General features: G+C 31.3%; 3 protein-coding genes and 2 non-coding genes across 5 annotated transcripts; 4 read left to right on the top strand and 1 right to left on the bottom strand.

The window, feature by feature from the left end:
• Positions 1-416: 416 nt before the first annotated feature.
• Positions 417-2,698, top strand: LOC102602151 (delta(7)-sterol-C5(6)-desaturase-like). Its single transcript, XM_006346842.2, has 3 exons — positions 417-896; positions 1,082-1,387; positions 2,098-2,698. Exons 1-3 carry the CDS (start codon positions 680-682, stop codon positions 2,388-2,390), a joined length of 816 nt encoding a protein of 271 aa, XP_006346904.1. The 5' UTR covers positions 417-679; the 3' UTR covers positions 2,391-2,698.
• Positions 2,699-3,798: 1,100 nt separating this feature from the next.
• On the top strand, positions 3,799-6,810 carry LOC102601813 (peptide methionine sulfoxide reductase MsrA 1-like). Its single transcript, XM_006346841.2, has 4 exons — positions 3,799-4,112; positions 4,241-4,470; positions 4,567-4,841; positions 6,565-6,810. Exons 1-4 carry the CDS (start codon positions 3,983-3,985, stop codon positions 6,710-6,712), a joined length of 783 nt encoding a protein of 260 aa, XP_006346903.1. The 5' UTR covers positions 3,799-3,982; the 3' UTR covers positions 6,713-6,810.
• A 7,673-nt stretch (positions 6,811-14,483) lies between these two features.
• Positions 14,484-14,570, top strand: MIR156A (microRNA MIR156a). The gene has a single exon (NR_127259.1). It is a non-coding gene; the product is annotated as a microRNA MIR156a (primary transcript).
• Positions 14,571-16,720: 2,150 nt separating this feature from the next.
• MIR156B (microRNA MIR156b) lies at positions 16,721-16,807 on the top strand. The gene has a single exon (NR_127260.1). It is a non-coding gene; the product is annotated as a microRNA MIR156b (primary transcript).
• Positions 16,808-20,756: 3,949 nt separating this feature from the next.
• Positions 20,757-25,091, bottom strand: LOC102600472 (protein DETOXIFICATION 9-like). Its single transcript, XM_015308576.1, has 8 exons — positions 24,935-25,091; positions 24,387-24,505; positions 22,592-23,136; positions 22,406-22,492; positions 22,248-22,304; positions 21,912-22,150; positions 21,379-21,584; positions 20,757-21,129 (listed from the first exon to the last, which is right to left on the bottom strand). Exons 1-8 carry the CDS (start codon positions 25,089-25,091, stop codon positions 21,025-21,027), a joined length of 1,515 nt encoding a protein of 504 aa, XP_015164062.1. The 3' UTR covers positions 20,757-21,024.
• Between the last annotated feature and the right edge of the window lie 1,460 nt (positions 25,092-26,551).

Below are 26,551 nucleotides of genomic sequence, written 5' to 3'. Positions count from 1 at the left end.
GTGGTCTTAAACATGTCACGTGGAAAGTTGAAAGTAAAATGTTACCAAAAAGGAAAGAGGTCATTCTTTTTGAAACAGACTAAAAAGGAAATGATGTCATTCTTTTTGAAACGGAGGGAGTATTACTTTTTCTTTTTTCATTTGATTGAGATAAAGACAAATAATTAATGTTATTTTTGCAATTTATTGCATAAATCATTAGAGACAATTTTAAATTAAACAAAAGTGATTAATATAAAAATTTATGTTACATTTCTATTTTTATTTATAAACATATACTCATATATGATTGTATGAACATTTTGTTATCTGTTAAATCAATACAAAATTCAATAATAAATATCTTAATATTTTAATTATTGATTTAATATATTAATAAAAAATCAATGAACAAAATAAATAATATTCTTGTAAAAGATCAAATAGAAATGACACCCCTATTACATCAAAGATGATAGATGAATATAATTGAACCTTTTTCCGATGAAATGAAGGCCGGCGGCGCCCAGCTAGACAGACAGCCAGATCAGAACAATTGACAGTTAGATATTTAGAGGCAAACCCAAAACAATCCCCAACTCCCAGATATATATATTCTTCACACTAGTCAACAAAAGAATTGTGTGCCGCCCCCACCCGCTAGTTAGCATTTCTCCAAATCTCATCGGAATCTAGTGAAATGGATGACTACTTGAATTTATTTGTAGAGGAGACGTCGTTTTTTAATAGGATTGTTCTGGGCACATTCTTGCCGGAATCATGGTGGGGACCACTCCCTCATTGGTTTCAAGGATGGCTTCGCAACTACATCGGTGGAGTCTTGCTTTACTTTCTTTCTGGTTTTCTTTGGTGCTTCTACATCTATTACTTAAAACGCAATGTTTATCTACCTAAAGGTAACATCGATCTTCCTTACTTTTTGCTATGTTTATGAGATTTAAAATTAGACTTTTTTTAGCTACCCAGATCCAACTTAAGTATCAATTGAAGCCATCAATTTCTCAATAAATATGACTTATGCTTTAATAGTGGTAAGTCTGCATTTTTGCTTCATATAGTCTCATGAACATTGTGATTGCAGATGCCATCCCTTCAAATAAAGCTATGCTCTTGCAAATAGGAGTTGCAATGAAAGCTATGCCATGGTACTGTGCCCTTCCATCACTTTCTGAGTACATGATTGAAAATGGGTGGACTAAATGTTTCTCAAGAATAAGCGATGTCGGATGGATGCCCTACCTTATTTATGTTGCAGTTTATCTGCTAATAGTAGAATTTGGTATCTATTGGATGCATCGAGAGTTGCATGACATAAAACCTCTGTACAAGTATCTCCATGCTACACATCATATATACAACAAGCAAAATACACTCTCCCCATTTGCTGGTAAGTTTCATCTCATAACTATGTTCTATTTTGAAAACAACTTAGGTTGGCTTCTTGCTCCTGCTTTGTAGATAACTTGTTGCTCGTTGTTACATATCGTTAACTGAGTTAAGAGGCCCACTATTGGTACCTCTATATTAATACTAAACTGAATTAGAGAGCATTGTAAGAAAACGGTTTATTGGAATTTCTTCATCCACTACTTTTTTTCCGAGATAAATCTAGTTTCGAAAAGCTTAACTTGCTTCATACATCTCATCACTATTTCAATGACTTGTAAAGTCTAACTGCATGACATTGAGAATAGATATTGATGCATCACAAGACTGTTGAAACCATGCTAGGATTTTCTGAATCGAGGAAATGTTTTACCTATTTCCCCAAAGCTTAAATGTTTGAGGAAATTGGTTGTCAAATCTTCACCACATTGATTTACCGAGTACTTGTTGCTAGTGAGGGCTGACATGTATCCCGTGGAATTAGTAGAGGCGCGCAAAAGCTGACCTAGACACCATGATTAACAAAACAATCTTCACCACATTGCAATCTAACACATTAATTTAGTCCAATCAAGTAATGATAGGTTTTCTCTGTATTTTAATTGTATGATATTTTCTCTCGAGCTTGTACGATATTCAAATGTCTCTTAATCCCGGAGTTGTGTTCCAAGTTGATGACTAACATGAATGGCTTGCTGCTTTGGAAATCAGGTTTGGCGTTCCACCCATTGGATGGAATACTACAGGCAGTGCCACACGTAGTAGCTCTTTTTCTGTTGCCTGTGCATTTTACCACACACATTGCTCTCTTATTCATAGAAGCCATATGGACTGCAAATATTCATGACTGTATACATGCGAAGGTTTGGCCTGTAATGGGTGCCGGTTACCATACCATCCACCATACTACGTACCGCCATAATTATGGTCACTACACAATATGGATGGACTGGATGTTTGGAACTCTTCGCGATCCTGTTGAAGATGAAGTCAAGAAAATGTAACATTCATCTCTGTAACGAATTGTTATTCATCATCTTATTTATTAGGTTGCAGAGTGGTTGGTGCTTCATTTAGAATTTGTTGTGTGTGCATTTCATGGATGTAAATTTTACTAGTGGTTTTTCAATGTTTAGACAAAAAATATTATCCAGGAAAAGTACTGTGAAATGCTCTTGATGCACTTGAGGTATTGTTATTGAGGAAAGAAGCAAGTGATTCAAAGAGAAAGTATCTCGTGGATTTGGAATATGTATCGAACATTTACGATAGTGCGGATAGGACTTAAATCTTGTTGTCTTCTTACGTTGTACAAAAGTCATTACTTTATGTTCAGCTAGCACTAAAAAGGCTACTCTTGGTAGAAAAGTAGAATTATTCTTAGTATTTCAATTGGAGCAATTATGTACATATTTTAACATTCACTCATAATGGCAGAATTCGGGTGGGTGAGCGTCTACCTTCTCTCCCATGCCTGATGAATGCAAATGGTGCTAGATCTACTGGATATATAATCAAGTTGTATCCAAATGTCTACACTCTCTTGTTAAAGAACGTTAAGATACCTCTTTAATATCCGCCGTTGTAACAATGGGAATACATTTGCCCTAATGGAAATGAAAGGCCTTGTGATTGTCCTTCGACCATGAAGTCTGCATTGGCAAAATTCTTATGGCTTGACAAATTTCAACGGCTATCAATAGCATTTGAATTGATCTGGGTCTAAAGGACCTATTTATTTAAGTTAGAATTGGTTCACAGGGTAAAATACATACATATCCAAATATAATTTTAAATTTTAAAAATTATAACTACGAAAATTGTAATTTTTTTGAATATTTAACTTCAAAATTTATGACCAGAGGATAAGTGATATAATGTCATACTGTGCTATTGATTTTCCAAGAAGGAGACATCACCCGACCAAGTGTAGACAACATCACCGGCCAAACAAAATGAAGGCATGTACCATCAGATGTGTAGTCATGTGTTCCTACGGCCTCTCAGATTACATCACCCCATACATTGCATTATCTTTTCTCATAATCTAATCACTTTGATACATATTAGTTTATGATATTACGAATCTATCAGATTTTGATGGATTCACAGGTAAATTTGTTCTAGATACGCTATGGTGGATTCACATGTATCTAGGTAAACAAATCTCACTCGCCTCCCTCTTGTCTTGTTTGCCACTCTCATATCTCCCTTGCGTATTTGATATTCCACATACATGTGAATCACATTAAATACATAGTTGTATCTGATGTGAAATAATAATAATTTCAAAATACAAGGAAAATTAATAAATGTGATAAAAATATTTGTATAATTAGATATTTACTCCTATTATAAAGGTGTTCTGTCTCTTACCACACAAGCCCCCACAAGGTTTTCTAAATTAGGCAATACGTATTTGGCTTCACAGTCTCTCCATTTGTTTGTCCTCCATTTTCTACGTTCATACGACACAGCTTTTTCAGAAGGATTGTTTGATTTATTATATACATTCACACGCATTTCCCTCTTTTCTTAAAGACAAAAGCATAAATTAGACTCATTCCCTTCTATCAATTACAGAATTTTGTCAATTATGCATTACTACAAATTACTTGGACGGAGCAAATCTCACGATTCAGACAACTCTGATTCGGAAAACACTGTTAATAACAATAATAATAATATTCCAGCAGAATTCCTTTGTCAAGCAATTTTTGCTGGAGGTACATACTCTGTTTTTCTCTCTTTTAATTTGTATCTGTTTCAGAGCAACTGATAATATATACACACGTATTAACAGACGCGTATGTCAATTTTTAACAAGCTCACAGTTAATTTGGTAAAATTGTAGATAGTTTCTATGATGTTGAAGCAGCATATGGTCGATTCGAAGGAGTCGTAAGAACTGCAACAGGATATTATGGAGGAACTATGAGAAAACCTTCCTACAAAGATGTCTCTGAAGGAAACACAGGACATACTGAAGCAGTGAAAATCACATATGATAAGAGATTTGTATCTTACAAATCTCTTTGCGATTTTTTCTGGGATACTCATGATCCAACCAATAAAAATTCCCTTGTTAGTCTCTCAATCTTCTCGTAACATATATCCATTAAAAGTCTTCCTTTATTTCTTATACATACGAGTGACACAAGGTATGTTATTGTTATGCAGAATTTTGGGTTAAGTACGCATCTGAGATCTGCTATATTCTGTTCAACAGAAGAAGAGAGGAAACAAGCACAACAATCAAAGATAAGGCGGCAAATGAAGCTTAATAGGAGGATTCTAACGAAATTAAGTTTCTTAATTAGTAATTGTGAATTTTTTGTTGCGGAGAATCAACATCAGAAGTATTATCTCCAGAAGCATTACAGGCTTTGTGAAAGTTTGAGCCTAAGAAGCACTGAACAATTTGTGGAGTCTTACATTGCCTGCAAACTTAACGGGTATGTGAACGTGTTAACTAAAAGTCATGATAAGTTTTTTTTTTTTTTTTTTTTCTAATATAGTGAAAATTTGGCTTTTATTAATTTTTTACACACAAGATTTGGGACCCATATTGAATAAGCACTTCCAATTTGACATTAATTTTGAAATAAAGTTGACTTTAGTTGGCTTTTCTTAGACTTTGAGACATATATTTCCAACAGAGTTTATGGCTTACCAAGCATTATATTATTTTTAATTTTTTTTTACTTTGATTATCGTTAATATTTATGTCGCCATACTTTTTCTATCTTTAGTATTTATACCATAGTTCATTATTATTTTCAATCATTTTCTGAAAGATAACTCTCTCGAATAAAGGATCTTTTAGAAACAATTTCTTTATTTTATAAAGATAAAAATAAAATATATTTTACCCTACTAGATATGTTATTGAATTTATTATAAAGTTTTGGTTTTACGCACTATCTTCCTACACTTTTTTTATATTATGAGGTTAAGTTTGAATATCTACAATAATAAATAGTACTAACTCTTAATTGCAAGCATGATTTCATATGAACTGTTTGGCCATGAGAAATTTTTACTGATTTAAAAAAACTAATATTTGGCCATAAAATTTTTAAATACAACTTAAAATTCTATTTGAAATGTAAAATTTGAAAAATACCCGAAACCCTATTTTCAATTTTTTAATTTTATAATTTTTTTTTCTTTTTCAAACTTGTACTAATTTTTTATTTTTATAAAATAACACCATTTAATTTATATTTCATGTTTTTTTTTTTAAAATATGTTCAAATTCTAAATATTTATTACAAAAAGTATGATCAAACACAATATCAACTCCAACTATGAAAATTTCAAATAAAGTAAACAAAGTATTATTATTTTCATGGCCCATATAATCTAGAAAATAGCGTAATAACTTAATATAATCTGTTAAATTATACACATAATACAAATATTATTTATACGCAATGTGTGCAACTTTAATCCTTTTATCCACTCCTTTGCCATGATTACTTTGGGGCGTGCTCGCCAGCACTTCTAGACGATCACAATATCTTTTATTGGAATTATATATCTAGGATGTATAATTGATTAATTGTACGCCCCTAAATTATAATCAAAATTTTAGTGACATGTCTTAATTTAACTAGGATCTTATTGTCCATGGACACATTTTTTTTTATATTTTTATATATATTTTAGGGAAAAAATACAAATATACCCTCAAACTATTATAAAAGGTATGCAGATACTCTCCGTCATACTTTTGGGACATTGATCTCCTTGCCGTCCAAAAGCTAAAGCATATATACCCTTTATACTAACGGACATACACATGTCATAATTTTATCCACCGACTTGATTTATCAAATATCGGATCGACGGATAAGATTGCGCCACGTGTCCGTATTTAGTCTTCAGTTAGAGTGAAGGACATATATGCTCTAGTTTTTGGACGGCAAGGGCACTAATGTCCCAAAAGTATGACGGAGGGTATCTGCATACAATTTACGATAGTTCAAGGATATATTTATCCCTTTTACCTATATTTTATGCTGACGTAACACATTCAAATTCAACCGGATAAAGTTGACCGTATAGCACACACCTTCATGTTATACTTATATTACGTAGGCTATTTCAAGAGTAGTTGGTACAATGATTTTTGCACTAATTTTTGTCTGTAATACAATTCAATGCATGTGGCAGAGTATTGGCATTGGATGGGGAACTCATATTGGAGAAGCTACCACAATTAACGAGGACTTGTCTGTTGCCCAAGCAATGCAAGTCCACTTGTGATGAAATTATACAAGATTTAAAGACAACAAGTGCTCATGGCTCCACTATTTCTTGAATAATCTCTTTTCCATTCTTATATTAACACCATTTGTAATTTGCATATTATCTATCAACTATATATTCCGGCAAATTGATTCTATTTCTATTGCTAAATTACTTTGTTACATTTTACCATGATATTTATAGGTCTTTTAATTTTGAAGAAAAAAAAAGAAAATAAAAATGAGATGAATAAACTACGTAGTTGGCAAGATACTCGGAAGTGTGATTTCACCCCACCCATATAAATGGCACTAATTTATTTGTGATGAATAGAAAAAGATAGCCACCAAAATGTATAGTTTAGTGATATTGATGGAAGTCTTTGACGTAAGAAGTGTTAGTTCAATTTTCACCGTCCCCTCTTCTTACTCTAATCCCCTAGTGTAACAAAAAGAAAAGATCCAAAGAAAAATTTAGACAACAAAAGAATAAATTAAAGGACCAAAAGTTTAGTGTACTTAGCGCAACTTGGTTTGAAAACTAAAAAAGGAAATAAAAGTTTGGCATCGGGTTAGACAATTGTTATATGAGGAGTCTTCGTGCACATATATGATCTCTCGGTCTAAGCTAAATTTAAAATAAAAACAATGAAATTTATCACTTTAGCAGTGGGATTCGAACCATAGTCTCACGGGTGGCTCATCTACCTTGTAATAGCAACACAAGAACACCCTTATGTTCCTTATGGGTGCACTGTTAATTACTCCCTCTGTTTAAAAAAGAACGACCTAGTTTCCTTTTTAGTATGTTTAAAAAAGAATGACCTCTTTCATTTTTTGGCAACACTTTAATTTCAACTTTCCATGTGGCATGTTTAAGACCACACGATTAAAAGACATTTTTGGTACATTTGACATAACTTTAATTTAGAACCACAAGATTAAAAAGTCTATTTTCTTTTCTTAAATTCCGTTCTAAGTCAAACTAAGCCATTCTTTTTGAAACCGAGTGAGTATATCCTGGTTTCTGCCAGTTTCTCAATATATATATATATATATATATATATATGTGTGTGTGATTTTTTTGAAGTTAACGGGTGCACCCACTAGCAAAGGTGGGTCCGCCTCTACTTGTGGGGACAAGAGATAGCAATAAAAACTAGAAATTAGAGATGATATGCTTTCAATTATGCTTCATTGATGTTGTTTTTGAAATTATAACAATCAAAAATATAATTTTCTAAATTTGTAGCTATTTTCTAAGCAGTGGAAATATAAGAGGAAATGGAATCTCATAAAATAGTGTTAGAAAAATTCAAATTTCCTCACACACAAACATATGAATAAAATTCAAATACAAACTCGTTATTTATACAAGAATATAATAAATTATAGGCAATTTATGTTTGATTTTCAAACATCCTTTCTATTCCCGTCCTTCCCCAACTATTCTGACTTAGATTTTAAAAATTCCAATTCTTCTTCACCAAAGCCTACTACGAGCACCACATGAGTTTCAATCAGATTCCCTTCTCTCAATCTTCTTATTTTCAATTTCATTTTTTTTTTTTTGAATTTTTTTAGCAGTTGGTCTCATGTAAATTTCTTAAATTTTTAACAAAAAAGTTATAGATAATAAGAATCAATTAATTCAAATATTGATAGAGAAAGATGAATGTAAATATTATGTTGTTTTCATCTGATGATCTTTTTTATAAGATTGACTCTAATTAACTTGCATAGATAATGCTACCATCGCAAGCTACTCAATTAATTGATACAATAGAGCTGGCATTTTACTCTCTGCAATATTTCTATAAAATAAAAACTAAAGATGTGTTTTGTAGAACCAATTTCAACTAGTATATTACTTCACAGTTTCATTAACACTTTCCATTTGATTAATAAGATGTAATCCATTTGTTTGTCATACAATCTGTTGGATAATATTGTATAAAATATTATTTAGTAATATGAAGATGTGACGGTACAACTATCAATATGGTCTAGCCTAGATCTTTTAGTCTAGTCCATACGAATTTTTGAAATTTGACAGGTTAGACTGAGTTGGTCTTTTCTTTTGTTGGGCAAAAAAATATCAATTTTAACCCATCATTATTGGGTTGTTGATCACGTGGGGTCAACCTACTTATTTAAAAGGGAAAATTGTATGAAATAACAAATTATTAATTCAAATTAAATGTTATAACCATAGTTTATTTTATTTGTAATTTACAACAAACATCCCTTTTTTGCCATTTGATTCGATATACAATTAGTCATTTTATACATTTCGGTATAAAATGTGTTTGTGTTTATATAAAGCGAGAGAAAAATGTATATACAAATACATATATTTTCGTCTTATACATTTATAATTATACAAAACTGAACAATTTATATAAAATTGGATGATCCAGCGAATTATACAAATCAAAAGTTCCATAGCAAACATAAAATGTGTTATGAAGCGCAATTATACAAACTATAGCTATAACATACAAATATGATTTTTATGTTTGCTATATGTGAAAGTTGCTCTATTTAAAATGGGGGAACCTACATAATTCCACTAGTTTAGGAGTTAATTACTTAGCTACTCTCTAGTTTGCAATATTACATATCTTACCAGATTCTGGTACCTCCAAATACATGTATTTCAGGTAAATTGAGCTAAATTTAGGCGTAATTTGTTCTAGATACATTGTATCCAAGTAGATTCACATATATCTAGGATACATAACAAATCTTGCTCACCTCTCTCCCCATCTCTCTCGCCACTCTTCTATGTATCTGCTATCTCAAATACACGTGAATCACTACGGATACATATATATACATGTATCTAGTACTGCAATTCACATGTATCTGGGATACATATGAATCTAGCTTGCCTCCTTCCCTAATCTCACTCATCTCTCTCCCTATTTTAGTGTATCTGGTAAAAAAAATACATGTATCATAATAAAGATGGTAAGATACTTAATATTTTGAAAGTATAAGTAATAATAGTATATAGGTAACAATCGTCCAGGCCTGGGAAAAGGAAACATCAGTTGTACAAATAGCATATAATTTTTCTTCTTCAACTATTTTACGAATTCACCATAAATAGACGTACGGATATTTTCAAGTTGGTACATCTTCCATATTTTTTTTTTATGATTGCAGTATCTTGTTGATTGATAACTCTATCTATAAATGCAGGATAAACCTACATAAACACTTAGGTAAGCAAATTTTAGTAGTGTCTTCAGAATTGTCATAAACAAAAAAAAAAAAAAAGAACTTAGATGAGATACAACTTTTGGAGTAATGTAGCTTTCTTTTCTCATACATAATTTTCATTGTTGTCGTGCGTCATGCAAAGCCATCTTTTCCAATTGTTTTGAGTTAGAAAAATAAGAACCGATGGGATTAGATGAGATTCTCAATCTTTAATTAGATATTTTGAATTAGAATATTTGAGAATTAAGAAATTCCTAATATATATAGCTCCTTCTTGTTTAATAAATGCATCCTATATATATCTATATATGGCGTAAATTTAAATTAGCGGATTAATATTTATAAATATGGTTAAAAGCAAAAGCAAAAAAGATTTATATGTGTATTATTATTAATTATACAAGTAAATAAACAAGAAGAAACTATGGACTATGGTCGAGAATAAGCCCAACGAACCAAAAAAAATTGTAGTCGGATAACTAGGATTCTAATCATTTTAGGAAGCAATTCCCTCTTAAATGAAGTGAAACTCCAATATAAATATCAAATCTTAAATTTTATTTTATTTTTAAAAAAAAAGACGTGTATAGTGCAAAACCGGATATCTATGGACTATGTGATTAATGACACAATGTTGAAATGCTATTTTCTCATTTTCAAAAGCTTTATTTTCCAACACAAACAACATATGTACCGACTTGTGTGCTAACTATGCTTCTATATTTTCTTCGTTTTAATTTGTTTGTCTTATTCATTTATTTTTTTTAGTTCTCTTTGAGAAAAAAGTTTATTTTCATTTTAGCAACTCTTTAGTTCTAATTTTCACAAGATTCAAGAACATTTTGCTTCTCTACGTTCGTTATCTTTAGTTTAAGACTCAAGATTTAAAAATATTATTTTTCTTAAATTTTGTGTTAATTTAAAATCAGACAAATAAACTGAAACATACCTAAATAACAAGATATATTGTATTGGCATGCATGAAGGATTAGCTAGTGATAAGTAAGAAAGGAAAGCATGCAAGTGGCCAAGCAAGAAGCCATGGAGAATAAAGCAAACTTGGAGAATCCCTATTCCCCCACCACAACTTCCTTATCCTCACTTTTCCCCTATTCCCACTCCCATCATATCAAAATGTTCTTTTTCTCTTTTCAAAAGTGGTCTAATTAGTATCTACACCTGTCTTAACCCCATAAGCTTGACTTTAAGCTTATTCTTCTACCATCTTCAAATTATTCTCCCACAAATCCTCTAGCAAATAATCTTTTTATATTAATATATTTTTAAGAATAAGAAGCCTGAGGTTTTACTGACTATTATTGAGCTTAATACATACAATTAAAGGAGGTAATGGATTTTAAATTGTTAGCTTATTGACATAAAAGACGATTGAGAATAGAAGCGGAAATATTTTCAAAATTTGAGTCAGATATATGTCTAATAAGAATATTTTATAATGTGTTACGATGCTCAACCAGGATAGGAGTAATTCAAGCAACTAAATGATAATTTAGTTATAAATTTAACGGAAAATGGTCAAAAATACCCCTAAAGTATGCGAAATAGACCACTTATATCCTCCATTACATTTTGAGATAAAAAAGACCCCCGCCATTATCCCAGGAGACCACAAATACCCTCAAGAGTTAACTACCTAATTAATTTTTTAGTGATGTGGCAAGCCACATGGAAATAATCCCTCCACCTAAGCGTTGCCAGCTAGGATTCATTACAAAATAACTTGACCTTTGGCCGCGACAAAGTCGCCACAAAATCCTGAAATATTATTGCCACCAAAAGGTTATGAGTGATTTTTAGTAGCGACTAAGGTTGCAACAACCATTCGCTAGTAAAACCTATTTTTTCAATAAAATAATATGATAATTTATTTTCAGTTGCAACCTAATTTTTTAAAATAAATAACTTGCACTATCAATATTAAAAACATCCAATATTATTATGAAAATCATCAAAATTACTTCTCGAATCAAATCTCCTACTACATAATGCATCCTTGTACATTTTATAAATTTACATGAAATAAAAATAAAACATATAGTGTCTTCAAACTCCTCCTTAATCGATATCATTTTTGATTTTTTAAAATCAATGAAGAAAAAAACACAAAATCAGAATTTAATGTTAAAAAACCTTTTGTGACGACTTTTGCCGCCGCTAAAGGTCTGGTTCTTTTCTAGTGAATCCTAGTTGGCAACGCTTAGGTGGAAGGAGTAGTCCCACGTGGCTTGCCACGTCACTAAAAATTTGGGGTGTTAACTCTTGAAGGTATTTGTGGTCTCTTAGGATAACTGCGGGGGCATTTTTTATCCCAAAATGTAACAAAGGGTATAAATGGTCTATTTTGCTTAGTTCAGGAGAAATTTTGACCCTTTTCCGTAAATTTAATGGTACAATAGATGTGTGTTGCCTATAATATTTATATGACTATAAAAGTTTGTCATTAAGGTTATATAACGTCATTTTTAAATTAAAGAAAATTATTCCTTTTAAAATAAATTTAAGAATATTATCACATACATATATAGTCAAATAAGGGGATTTTGAAATGGAATCAAAGCTAGTTGTTCAAAAAGGGATTGGCACCAATTCTTAGACTTGCCCTTTTGGGAATTGCAGGCTTTATCCCATCCCTTCAGCACGATTGGGAGATTCCATCATTAGATTTTCCCATTTATGAACTCATAAACTTATGTTTAATACAATATTTGTTTCGATTAACGAAAATATAGTAGTAGTGTTAAACCACTTATATTTGTGTCAATATATAAAAAAGATTTTAAATTACATTGAGTACATTGATATTGATGTTATTTTTGTCAATTCATGAATACTTAAAAGGGAACGTTATATTTTAATATTTAGTATGCTTTTAATTCCAACATTTCAATTTTACACTCTTTTAAATCAATGATATGACATAATTAATACTACACAAGTCGAAGAATATTTTTCTTATTTATGTTAAACATATTTAATATATTTTTTTTCAATTTAAGATTATAAAATCTTAAAAAGTTTCTTTTTATATTTTAAAAAGTTACATGCTCAAGGCATAAAATGAGATGAAGGAATATATGATGTCACGACCTTTTACATCGAACCAAACCATTTAATGTTAATAATCATAAATTAAATTGAGAATGCATATCCATTAATTAGTTATAGTTAACTAATGAAAATGTTTGCATTAATTGGTTTGATCTTAAAATGATCACCATCTCTTCTGTTACACTCTCCTGGATATAATCTTCTTTAAAATAAAAAAAAAGTAGGAGAAATGGGGATTATTACAATGTGGGGAATCAAACCCTCACTAACAAGGTGGGAGTTTGATCGAAACTGTTGTAACAATACCGAACTTTGGAAATGACCTTTTACTCCCTACACTATTTAATAGTGTATTTTAAAGGTTTATTTGTGCCCACATTGACATCATAAATATTACATCATTATAAATAGTAATGTGTTCATGTGGGCACATATATACCTTTAAAATACACTATTAAATAGTGCAGGGGGTAAAAGGTCCTTTCCAAAGTTCGATATTGTTACATCAATTTCGATCAAAGTTCAAATATATTTCGAACCATTTTCCCTATATAATAATAACAAATTACTCCTATATAGAGTAATATGTGATTTTCAAACTTTCAAGCAATCTACTTTAATTGGGAAAAAGAAGAGGAATATTTCACAAGTATACCACTTCATATCTCATAACTATAAATAGAAGTGCTAAAACCCATCATATCATCCAAAGCTAGCTAGCTTCAAGATATCATTTGATAGCTATCTATATTCTTTCCCCAAAAACAAAGAAGAAATAGAAAATTTCAGTTTTAATTTGCATTATTTGTGCATCTAATTTGCTCTTCTATTATCCCCTCGAACTCATCAAGTGCATGAAAATTATCTACACCTCATTCATTCTCATGCACGCTAGTAGTCTTTTTTTTTTTTTTTATACCCTCCCTAGGAGCTCTCACCCATTTTGCTCCTTTGGTGACTCAAACTCACAACCTTCGGGTTGAAAGTGAGGGGTGCTTACCATCCGAGCAACTCCCTCTCGTCGCACGCTAGTAGTCAATCTTCTTTTAAAATTTTAAAGTATGGTGTGTCAACTATATTTAGCTATTATCATTTTTCTGTGAGAGTTGTCCATATTATTATTTTTCTTTTTTGAAAGGAGTGATGCAAGATGTTGTTGACAAAAGATAGAGCGGTACATATGATTGAAGTCATAAAATTGTTTGCACCTCACTTCTTTTGTGATTTTTTTTGTTTTCTGTCACGCTATCCTCAGCCCCTCACTTTTATCGTGTTTATATATATATATATATATATCTTCATCTAATAGTAACTCATGATATATCATTTTTATTTTTATTTTAACTGTAATTTGATCAATAAATAATTTTTTGATATAAAATACAAATATATATACACATTTCATTAAAAAAATATATAAACTTTATATATTCAAGTGTATAACGGTCTTATCTACAAAACTCAACTATTGAACCTTAACTATAACACCTGCTACAACCATCTTTCTATGATCGTATATGTTAAAAGAGGAGGTGGTAGGAGATGTTGTTGACAGAAGATAGAGAGCACAGATGATAAAGTGCATGGAAATTGTCTGCACCTTACTCCTTTGTGCTCTTTATTCTTCTGTCATCATCCTTAATCCCCCACTTTTTTTTTATCGTTTTTATATTGTTATATAAATATTTATCTTATATTAACTCATATATAATGTTATTCTATTTTTAACTGTAATTTGAATGATGAAAAATTGTAGTATATTTTTAGATATAAAATATACATTTATTGAAACGTGTAACCATTTCATATAAAATTATATATTATATATACATATATTTATTATCTATTGAAGTGTATAACAATCATATCTAAAAAAATTAAGCTATTGTAGCTCAACTCTAATACCAACTCGTATCATTTCTTTACGAGTCGTCCAAATTATATTTAGTGTATTTTAGAAAAGGAGACGGTGGAAGATGTTTGTTGATAGAAAATAGAGAGCACAAATGATGAAGTTCATGAAATTTGTTTGCACCTTACTCCTTTGTGCTATCTAGCTATTCTTCTGTTACCATCCTCGATCTCTCTCTTTTATCATATTTATATTATTATATATTTCTTCATTTTGCATTCACTCATAGTGTTATTCTATTTCAATTGTAGTTTGATCGATGGAGAATTTTAAGATATACATTTTTAGGTATAATTGTATAAAATATATTTGTTAAAGTGTGTATCATTTTATTTAAAAATATAAAATATATTTATTAAGTTATATAACAATCTCATCTAAAAATATTAAATTAATTATGTACGTCAGGTATAATATCAACTAGTAACTTCTTCCTGTGAATCATTCATATATGTTAAAAATGAAGGCAGTTGAAGATGTAGTTGACAGAAGATAAGGAGCACTAATGATAAAATGCATCAAATTATCTACATCTCACTCATTTGTGCTCTCTATTCTTCTATCATCATCCTCAACCCCTCACTTTTATTGTGTTTATTTTTATTATATTGTATTTTATTTTATTTTATAGAGAAAATGGCCAAATGACCACTCAATCGATTATCGAATTTTCAACTACACACTTATGCTTTACGGGGGTCCTATTACCCCCTGAGCTATTTTAAAGTGAAATTATTTCCTCCCTGAAATGTCATTTTCAGACATGTGTCTTGTGGTGAAATACACGCACTTGACACGTGTATTTCACCATTTAATTAATTTTTTTTATTTAAAGTACTCCTCTTTCCTCTTCCTTTCTTCCACAATCATTTTTTCAACCCTAACTATAATAAACACCATTTTTTACCTTAATAAATTTATATATCTCTAATAATTTATAAAAACAAAATTTCAAGTCACCTTTTCTCTTCCCCATTCTTTATTTTTTCTCCTTCTAAACTTTTCCTGATTAATTTATAATTTGAGTTTTTGATTTTGATTCTTCATGGGTTTTAGGAGAACATGTAGGATCATTCTTTAGAAATGTAGAAGAAATTGTTTTGTTTTAGTTTCTTTTAATAAGTTTGAAGATATTTTTTAAATATACAATTACTTCACTTTGATTTTGTTACTCTTGAGTCCATGACTTTAAAAAATTAATTAATGGGGTATGTTTTTTAAAAATAAATTTAATTTGTTAGATATGTTCTAAATAAGTCTATTGAAAAATTATTTATTCATAAAATGCATTAGTTGTTATAATTTTTATATCAAACATCTATTGAAAAAGCTTCAACAATGATAATGGTGAAAAATGTATAGTTGTATAGATAAAATAAGAAGAAAGAAAGAGAAAGAAAAAAGAAAATTAGAAAAAATCGGTTTTTTTTAAAAAAAAATTAGGCAACTCACTCTCTCAAAGAAAGTGACATACTCTCTTTATGCCAACTCAACACTTAAGGGGTTATTTATTCCATTTTAAAGTAGTTCCGGGAGGTAATAGGACTCCCGCGAAAAATAAGTGTGTAGTTGAAAATCCGATAATAGGTTGGGAGGTCATTTGGTCATTTTCTCTTATTTTATATAAACTCAAAGTTCTATTCTATTTTCAAGTGTAATTTGACCAATGAGGAATTTTAAAATATATTTAGGTATAAAATATGTTTGTTTCATGTACATATTTCATCTGAAAATATAAAATATATCTATTAAGGTGTATAATAATCTCATAAAAATTTTGAATTGTTGTACCTTAACTATAACACCTGCTAATACCATTTTCTTACAAAGGCATTACATTATATGTTAAAAGATGAGGTTGTGGAAGATGTTGTTGACAGAAGATAGAGAGCACAAATGATTAAGTGCATGAAAATTGTATGCACCTTACTCCTTTGTGCTCTTTATTCTTCTGTCACCATCCTCAGCCCCTAGATTTTTGTTTATTGTGTTATATTGCTAAACATTTGTTTGTCTTATATTAATTCGCTGTGCTATTTTAATTTCAACTATAATTGACTGATAGAAAATTTTAGGACGTACATTTTCAGATATAAAATATACTCATTTTGTCTTAATTTATGTGATACGTTTCATTTTTCGAGAGTCAAACAATTTAAATTTGATCAGAAATTTGCGCATGCATGATATCTTCAATTTTCTTGAAATGGAATTTGTATCTTTGTAATCTACATAAAATATACTATAAGTTACAATAATTGACAATTCAAAACATTTAAAAGATAGATGAAAAAAATTTCGTAAAAAATAGACTAGTTTGAATCTCAAAATACGAGATGTGTCACATAAAATAGGACATAGAAAGTATTTATTGAAGTGTATAATTATTTTAACTAAAAATATAAAATATATCTATTAAGATATATGACAATCTCATGTGAAAAAAGTTAAATTCCGCACTTAAAGAATAATAGCAACTAGTATCATCTTCCGACTTGGACTCTGTTGACCTAACCTTCTTAGAAGTATTAAAGAATAATAGCAACTAGTATCATCAACATTAACACTTAGCTTTGTTTAGATGTTGCTACGTATTGCTTCTCATAATCTATGTATTACAAAAAAATTATTATTATTGTTTTCTCTTATAATTTGAAATTTTCAAAATAAAAATATTGCAATCACTTGTTTTAGAACGTGTGTGATTACGTATTTGTCCAACTCAATCATTTTAATGCCGCATAAATTTGGTCAGTTGTAAGAGGGATTTAAAAAATAGAGTTTCATCGAGTTTAGAAGTTCATTTGTAAAGTAAAAAATAGAAGGGTTCAACTGACAAACGAAGCCAAGTACACGAACCTCGCAGGTCAGACGCCGTGTTCATTTTTGCTGTGTTCTTGTTGTTATTGGTTTGGGTTCTTTTTCATTAAGAGTGATGTGTGTAATTTATAATTTGGATTCTAAACAAAAGCTTTTTATTAATATATTTTCCATTCTTATCAAAAGACATGTCATAACATCGGACTTGTAATTTTCTTTTATATAGATATATAGATTTGAATCAATCATCAATGAATAATATAATGTATAACTTACCTAAATCTAATAGTGTAAAGAGTAAATTATATTATATCCTTACTATTTTTCTAATTACAATAATCCCTTAAAATTTGTAACTTCCGAATACATAAGTTACCATCCGAATACATTAATTCTAATACAAGAAGAATCTTTTTATTGCTCTAAAAAAGAAATAAAATCTGAAAATTAATTAAATCTCATAAATTACACTTACGTTTCTTCTTACTCTCAATCATACATAGACAAATCCTATCAGAATGAAGAAATTCAAAATTTCAAATTGCTCCCCATCAACGAAGAAATCTTTCAGATTATGAAATTTTTGGGTAAGCGATGTGAGTTATGAAGGATACAAAAGTAATGAAATTGTTGTTGGACAAACGATTTCCTTTTGAATCTTCAAGTTCATCGAAGATCCTTTCAATTTTGATTCAAGATTGTCAAAAAAATTGAGATTCAAGATTCTTTCTTCTCCGATTCAGGATTGTCAAAAAAATTGAGATTCAAGATTCTTTCTTCTCCGATTCAGGATTGTCAAAAAAATTGAGATTCAAGATTCTTTCTTCTCCGATTCAGGATTGTCAAAAAAATTGAGATTCAAGATTCTTTCTTCTCCGATTCAGGATTGTCAAAAAAATTGAGATTCAAGATTCTTTCTTCTCCGATTCAGGATTGTCAAAAAAATTGAGATTCAAGATTCTTTCTTCTCCGATTCAGGATTGTCAAAAAAATTGAGATTCAAGATTCTTTCTTCTCCGATTCAGGATTGTCAAAAAAATTGAGATTCAAGATTCTTTCTTCTCCGATTCAGGATTGTCAAAAAAATTGAGATTCAAGATTCTTTCTTCTCCGATTCAGGATTGTCAAAAAAATTGAGATTCAAGATTCTTTCTTCTCCGATTCAGGATTGTCAAAAAAATTGAGATTCAAGATTCTTTCTTCTCCGATTCAGGATTGTCAAAAAAATTGAGATTCAAGATTCTTTCTTCTCCGATTCAGGATTGTCAAAAAAATTGAGATTCAAGATTCTTTCTTCTCCGATTCAGGATTGTCAAAAAAATTGAGATTCAAGATTCTTTCTTCTCCGATTCAGGATTGTCAAAAAAATTGAGATTCAAGATTCTTTCTTCTCCGATTCAGGATTGTCAAAAAAATTGAGATTCAAGATTCTTTCTTCTCCGATTCAGGATTGTCAAAAAAATTGAGATTCAAGATTCTTTCTTCTCCGATTCAGGATTGTCAAAAAAATTGAGATTCAAGATTCTTTCTTCTCCGATTCAGGATTGTCAAAAAAATTGAGATTCAAGATTCTTTCTTCTCCCAGTTCATCGAAGATCCTTTCAATTTTGAGATTAAAAATTTTCACCTAGTTTATTGAAGATCCTTTCAATTTTGATTCAAAATTGTCGAAAATTTTGAGAAGATACATCATGAATATCTTTGCTACTTAGCATTTTACTATTTATGTATCTTGTTTAAATTGATAAATATCGTATTTATACTAGATACATTAAATAAATAATTGTTGCACATAAGATGTTAGATTTGAGATCGATACATTATCGTGTGGAAATTGCTATGTAATTGATACATTTAATATAAAATTCGAATTTACGTATCATATCTAAAAAATTAGTGCATGATACATTACTATTTATGTATCTTGTTTAAATTGATAAATATTGTATTTATACTAGATACATTAAATAAGTAATTGTTGCCCATAAGATGTTAGATTTGAGATTGATACATTACCATGTGGTAGTTGCTATGTAATTGATACATTTAGTATAAAATTGAATTTACGTATCATATCTAAAAAATTAGTACATGATACATTATTATTTATGTATCTCATTTAAATTGATAAGTATTGTATTCTTACAGGATACATTAAACATGTAATTGTTGCCCATAAGTTATTTGGTTTGAGATCGATACATTTAGTATAAATTAGTATTTATGTATCATGCCCGTATAATTTGACGTAGCTATGTATCATATAAAAAAAATTATGAATATGATAAACAATGATTTAGTTAAAAAAAAATAGTACTGCACATACATAACAAACATATGATACATACCCATTTATATAAGTGACACTTTTTATGATTCAGTTTTGTCCTAATTTTCTCCATATTTGTTTTGTCATGTCCATGTATGGGTGTTTTAATTTGCGTATGAAAAATTACCCCAATATTCACATGATTTTCCTGTAAAAAAAAAAGAACTGGAAAGAAAAATAAAATAAAGAACTATCTCTTGATTAACTTTAAATCATTAATTGGAGAGAGAAAATATTTAAAATTCATAATAAATGAGTGATGAAGGTAACTGGTGATATAGTGGAGTGATTATATGCATGAAAAATGGGGGGAAATAGTGGAGTTGGAAGATTGAAAGTTATGTATTTGGAAAGGAGAGAATTTGAGAAAAAAGAGGAATTTTTGTAATTTTTTAAAATGGTAGGAAATAATAGAAAATAGGGTAAGAAAAGATGTGTAGTTAGATAATTTTTCCTAATATAAATGATACTAGATGAAGCACGGGCCCAATACAAGAAAGATAAGAGAAAATTTCATAAAGCACCACTATTAGAGATTGTACTTGCCCTGCAAAATGATATTTTTAATTCTAATTACCTAAGTTGTCGGGAATAAGTTTTAAATACATGTATGAAATATTTGATTTGGGTGATGATCAACGTATTTCAGATTCATGCTCGTTAAAAATAGTCAATTTTTGGCTAATTAAAATCTTGTATATATGAAACAACATTAAATAAGGCGAAAATCGTACCTATAACAATTTTTGAAGATCCTGCATATCTATGAAACAGGAAAACAATTTTTGAAGATCCTGCATTGTATGAGGAAACAGGAAAATTGTATCTGACAACACTGAAACTATTCAGCTAAAGTTCGATCTTTCTCATTCCGCGGAGAACAAAAAGCTGTCCTTGAATGGAATAATTGATAAGTTTATTTAAAAGCATAAAAAGAAGAATAAATTTAACACCTGAGAGAGGGATTACGTTCAAAATTGTCCAATCGGTACTAAGATGAGGGGTGATCCTTGCTAAATCAAAGCAAGTTAAAGCTTCATTTCACTCTTTAGCATTTGAATGTCCTGTAATTCAATGAACTTATTTTTGCCAGCAAGCTTTTCACTAAATATTCTGCGTCTTGCTTCAATGGCCTGTACTATTCAAATGCACGAGTGGTAAGAACAAGCCATAAAGTAGTTTCTATATCCAAGGAAAAAGTTTCCAACTCCGTAATTGGGCATAACTCAACCCCATAAACTAGGCATAAGGTGAAAATTGGCCAAGTTTTATATAAAGAAACAAGCTTTTATTATGACATCCAATGCAGGACACTTAACAATAACCAAAAGAAAGTGTCAATGCCAGTAACAAATCAAGGTAAGAGTTGAATAGTTATGAACCTGTTTCTCCCAATTGGTGAAGCCTGTGACAAGGGAGAGTGAAATAGATTGCACAGTTGTTCCAGCCACCAATCCACTCCAAAGACCCTTGCCTTTTAGATGCAATACAAATCCAAGTAATAGAACCGCGGGAATTCCAACCAAATAATATGCTCCAAGGTTCACATAGGCTCCAATATGCTGCCACCCGCTTCCTCTGGCAACTCCTGATTAGAGGCAAATTCACGATTTAAATTCTTTCTTTAAACATGTGAGTTCAAAACATAGTATATTTGTACAAATTTTTACAGCTTTCACATTTACATATCTATGATCTAAATAAAGAAGTCTGGGTTCAATTGAGCACATCCAATACACTACAAAACTGTTGCTGCTTCTGATGCAATGAGCAAGCAACACTAAAAGGCATGGGGGGCAACTCTTATTATCTTGTTGATCACTTCCATTTATTGTATTTCAAAATTTAAAAGCTGGAATAACTCTTTTGGTCTCAATACAAAAATAAAGCAAATGAGGATAGTCAAAGAGATAACCTGATAGTACAGCTTGGGTGCCGTCCATGATGATTGATATGCAAAGAATAGGAGTAATTTCTGCGACATAAGTAACTACTTCGTTCTCATAAGAAAATGCATAGCCCCATACATCGCGGACTACAAATAGAGTTATACTAGCAAGAACAACCTCTGTAGCTGAAAGAACTATCACAGCAGCGAGAGCAATTTTTGCCGCTTGTGGCCTCCCAGCTCCAAGCTCATTTGAAATCCGTGTACTACGTTCAATATTAATTACTTGGAATTTCGCATATTTATATCTGTATGCTGCTAACAGTATCAGCTAAATGCTAGGTTGATAGGACAGGAGCAAACCTTGCTGCAGCACCGAAAGAATAAGGTATATGGTAGTGCACAGTAGTGATTGTAAAGCTGCTCTCCAAGAAATTGGACCATGACAAGGCATCAGTAAATAATCATTTCAAACATCAAAGGAAAAAGAAAAGGAACATTACATAGGAAATGAAGCATACCATATGGACAGAACGGATGTTTCTAGCATCGGATTTGGAAACAGACCAGAGAGCAGAATGATTAGCTCAAATGCCCACCATTCCAAGCTATAACCATGTTCCGGCAAAAAAAGTTGAGGTAATACATAAAGGATCAACAGACAAGAATCATGTTTAAACTCAAATCACAAATAGTATTGAGATTACCAAACCATTACAGCAGATGGGATTGCAAACCGGAAGAAGTCCCCTGTAGTCAGGAAAACATCCCTAGAGAATGAAGCTCGAGTCTTTTCACAAACCGATGAGTACTTCACATAAAGTATAAGCAAGATCACATTCAACCAATAAGATAAACCGATTGACAATGCTGCTCCGATAATCCCTAAATTCAATTTGAATATAAAAACCCAACAAATCGTAACTTGGAAGCATAAAGATACAACTGCACTTAAAAGCATTGGTAGGATTAAACTCTGTGCCTGCAGATACCGGACTAGTGACTGAAGAATAGCATATGGAAATAGTGTAGGAATGAGCCAAATCGCGTATTTTCCAGCTTCAGTTGCAATGGAAGGATCTTGGCCCATCAATATAAGAAGTTTATCCGTAAAGATCCACAGAACAGAGACTGGTATACATACCAGAAACAGACAAATAATAGCACTATAAGTAAAAGTTCCAAGTTTTCGATATTGTCCTGCTCCATAGGCCTGCCCACATAGAGTCTCCAGCGCACTACACATTCCAAACTGTTCCACAAAGTAAATTCATGATGATTCTTCATCTACACAAAGGATAAGAAATGTATGCAAGCAAGCAATTTCTGTGTTAAATTGTTCCTTCATTTTTTCCTTTTTTATAGGCAAGACATGGGGCAATAATCCCAACGACAATAACAACAACATAGAGTGTATGTAAACCTTACCACTACCTCGTCAAGATAGAGAGGTTGTTTACGAAAGCCTCTCGGCTCAAGTGTATCAAACTCAAGTGGAGGAAGAATAAAACAATGAAAAAAGCCTAGTCAATAATTAGAAAAGTGCTAAGTGTATAAGAAAGGAATTCTAACAAACATCAAAATAGTATGATAATTGAAAACACAATAAATGGCAGGAACTACAAGGGTACGACTAGTACTAAGACTATTATCCCTCTACCCTAATACGCGCCCTCCACTCTTTCCTATCTAGAGTCACATACTCGGTAATATGAAGATGTATCATGTTCTATCTAATCACATCTCCTCAGTACTTCTTCGACCTACCTATACCCCTCAGTGTGCCCTCTACAAATAGCCTCTCTCACCTCCTCACTGGGGCATTAGTGCACCTCCTCTACATATGTCCAAACTATCTCAATCTCATTTCTCTCATCTTGTCCGCCACAGAAGCCACTCCAACCTTCTCCCGAATAACCTCATTCTTAATCTTATCGCTCCTAGTATGCCCAAACATTCATCTCAACATCCACAACATGCATCTTCTGCACATGTGAGTTCTTGACTGGCCAGCAATCCAACACATACAACAAGGACGGTCTAACCACCACTCTATAGAACTTCCCTTTTAAGTTTAGATGATACTTCTTATCATACAAGACTCCAGAGGCAAGCTTCCATTTCATCCATGTATCCCCAATGCAATGTGTGACATTGTCAATGTCCCCACTAGATCATATAGACTCAAAATACTTAAAACATTTTCTCTTGGGAATAATTTGTGTGACAAGCCTTACTTCTACGACTGCCTTATGTGACGCAACAATGATTTTGCACTCTAAATATTTCGTTTTGGCTTCAGAGTTTGTCTCCAAACCTGTAACCTAGCATTAACTCTGTCCAATGTCTCAATGATCAGAACTATGCCGTATGCAAATAGCATACACCAAGGAACTGCTCCCCAGGAACAGAATAATATAAAGTAATATGTTTTTGAATAAGGAAATTCAATTGAGCTAATAAACATGATCGATACAATGAATATGGAAGAATGAGACTTACAAGAACACTGTAACCAGTAACATTGGAAAGTGAAGTAGCAATAGAAGCACTAGAAAGTGAGAGTTCACCAAGGTGACCTAACATAATCATTGGCGAAACGCGCAAAAGGTACTGTGATACTGTCACCAGTGGCGGAGCCAGGATTTAGATTGAGGGGTGTCAAAATATAAAGTAGTATGCACACAAAAAATTCAACAAAATAAATTTTACTAATAAAAGCAAAACATAATTATTAAAGTAAACTTAATTTAAGTCAATGTTTAAAAATTGGAGGAAAAAAACGTTTAGCTATCTAAAAACTAAAGACAAAAAAGTTACAGTTGTCTAAAAAGTAAAAAAAAAAACGCTGAAAGCCTTTTAAAAAAATAGACTTCAGCAAGGTTCGAACTCCCAACGCCTAGGTCAATGACAAGGCAGAACTTTGTAGCCCCTGAACCGCTGAACCAACACTTCAACTTTGTTCAGGAGTGTCAATTTTAATATATATAGGTATAGAATCAGAATTTGACTTACCTATACAACGTAATTTTCCGATGAAGGGGTGTCGCTTGACACCCCTCGGGCAAGGGTAGCTCCGCCCCTGACTGTCACCACTATCATAGGCAAAGCAATGCGACTCGTCTCTTTCACCTCTTCAACAAACACTTTCTCTGTCACCGCCACATCTTCTTTCTCCAGATTAACCAGCGGCTCTTCCTCCGCCATAATCCTTTACTACTAGAAATTACTTTTATTTCACTTCTCTGTTTGTTTCTTCAGAAATTATGAGTATTTTTTTTAGAGGCTTAGATAAAATTGGATTGCACTGTTTACGGAATTAATATGTCAAATGATTACTTAACTATAGAGTTGTCAAAGAGGGTCGGCCCGGTCCCATCCGGCCCAAGCCTCGTAGATCAAGAAATTTGAAGGACTAGAGCGGGCCAGCTCTTCATTTGGAAGGGCATGAAAATACTCAACCCAACCTAACCTAAGGACCGAGGGTTGGGGCGAGCTAGCCCTTCTTTATTTTTTCTTTTCAAACTTAAAATTTATAACACTAAGAAAATGAGAAGATTTTCAAATCAAATATGACAAACAATGGTGTTGTTTCAATAACACTAGCAAAAAAATCAATGTAATTAGCATGTATCTAGGATACTAGATATGCGAGATACATGTATATGGTGTGATGCATCCAGACACACGAGCAAGATAAGAGAGTGGCAAGCGAGATGGGAGGGAGACGAGAGTGCGGGATTTGTCTATGTATCCTAATTCATGTTAATCCACTTGGGTAGAGTACATCTAGAACAAATTAATCTAATTTTGAGTCCATGTATCCTGAGATTACAAGTATCTAGATGTACTAAAATCCGGTAAGATTCATAATATTACAACATAACATGAATTTAAGTAATTAGTTCATATACTAGCGAGATTGTTGTAAATAACCCTTAAATAAATAGTTTTGGCCCATGGGCTGACCCTGGTCCGCCCCCGATCAAGCCTCAAGGACAAATGACTTATATAGGTTGAGTTTATAAGCCGTAGTTTTAAAGGAAAAATTACTTGGATGAGTACCTTTTAGTAAATATTTACTGATTTTAGCGATACTTTTTATTTATTATCATTTATAGCAATACATAGCAATACTATGTTAAATCTGCAATATGTATTAAAAGTGAATTATGTATGCAATATATATGTATTATAATTATTTGTATTAAAAGTGAATTAAGTATGCAATATATATGTATTATAACTATTTTTAAAAATATATTATGCTTGTTTGGTAAGAAATTGACACATTGTATTATAAGTGTATTAAAATGTGTGATAAATGTATTATCCATGAATAAAACTTGTATTATATGTGAATAATAAATTGTTCTTTGTATATTGAACTAGTATTATAAATGTATTAAAAGTGATCAAGTGAAAAAAAAATGTTATTGCTATAAATGGTAAATATTTTTTAATATAGTATATTTATGTAAATATCCCTGCTTTAAATGAGTTTGAAAAATCCTAACTCAACCCTATCTCAATAAAGGGTTGGGTTGGGCCAACCCCATAGGCGAAACCCATTTTAACCGCTCTACTTAACTAATACTTTTTTTTCACAAAAAAAGTTACTCAATTAAGAGTTATTCTCACATAAATGACTTAATTTTCTTTTATAA

The sequence above is a fragment of the Solanum tuberosum genome, unplaced genomic scaffold, assembly GCF_000226075.1.
Source record: "Solanum tuberosum cultivar DM 1-3 516 R44 unplaced genomic scaffold, SolTub_3.0 scf00085, whole genome shotgun sequence".
Taxonomy (NCBI): Eukaryota; Viridiplantae; Streptophyta; class Magnoliopsida; order Solanales; family Solanaceae; genus Solanum; species Solanum tuberosum.
The sequence above is the reverse complement of the archived record's forward strand: the minus strand, read 5'-3'. Positions and strand labels throughout refer to the sequence as shown.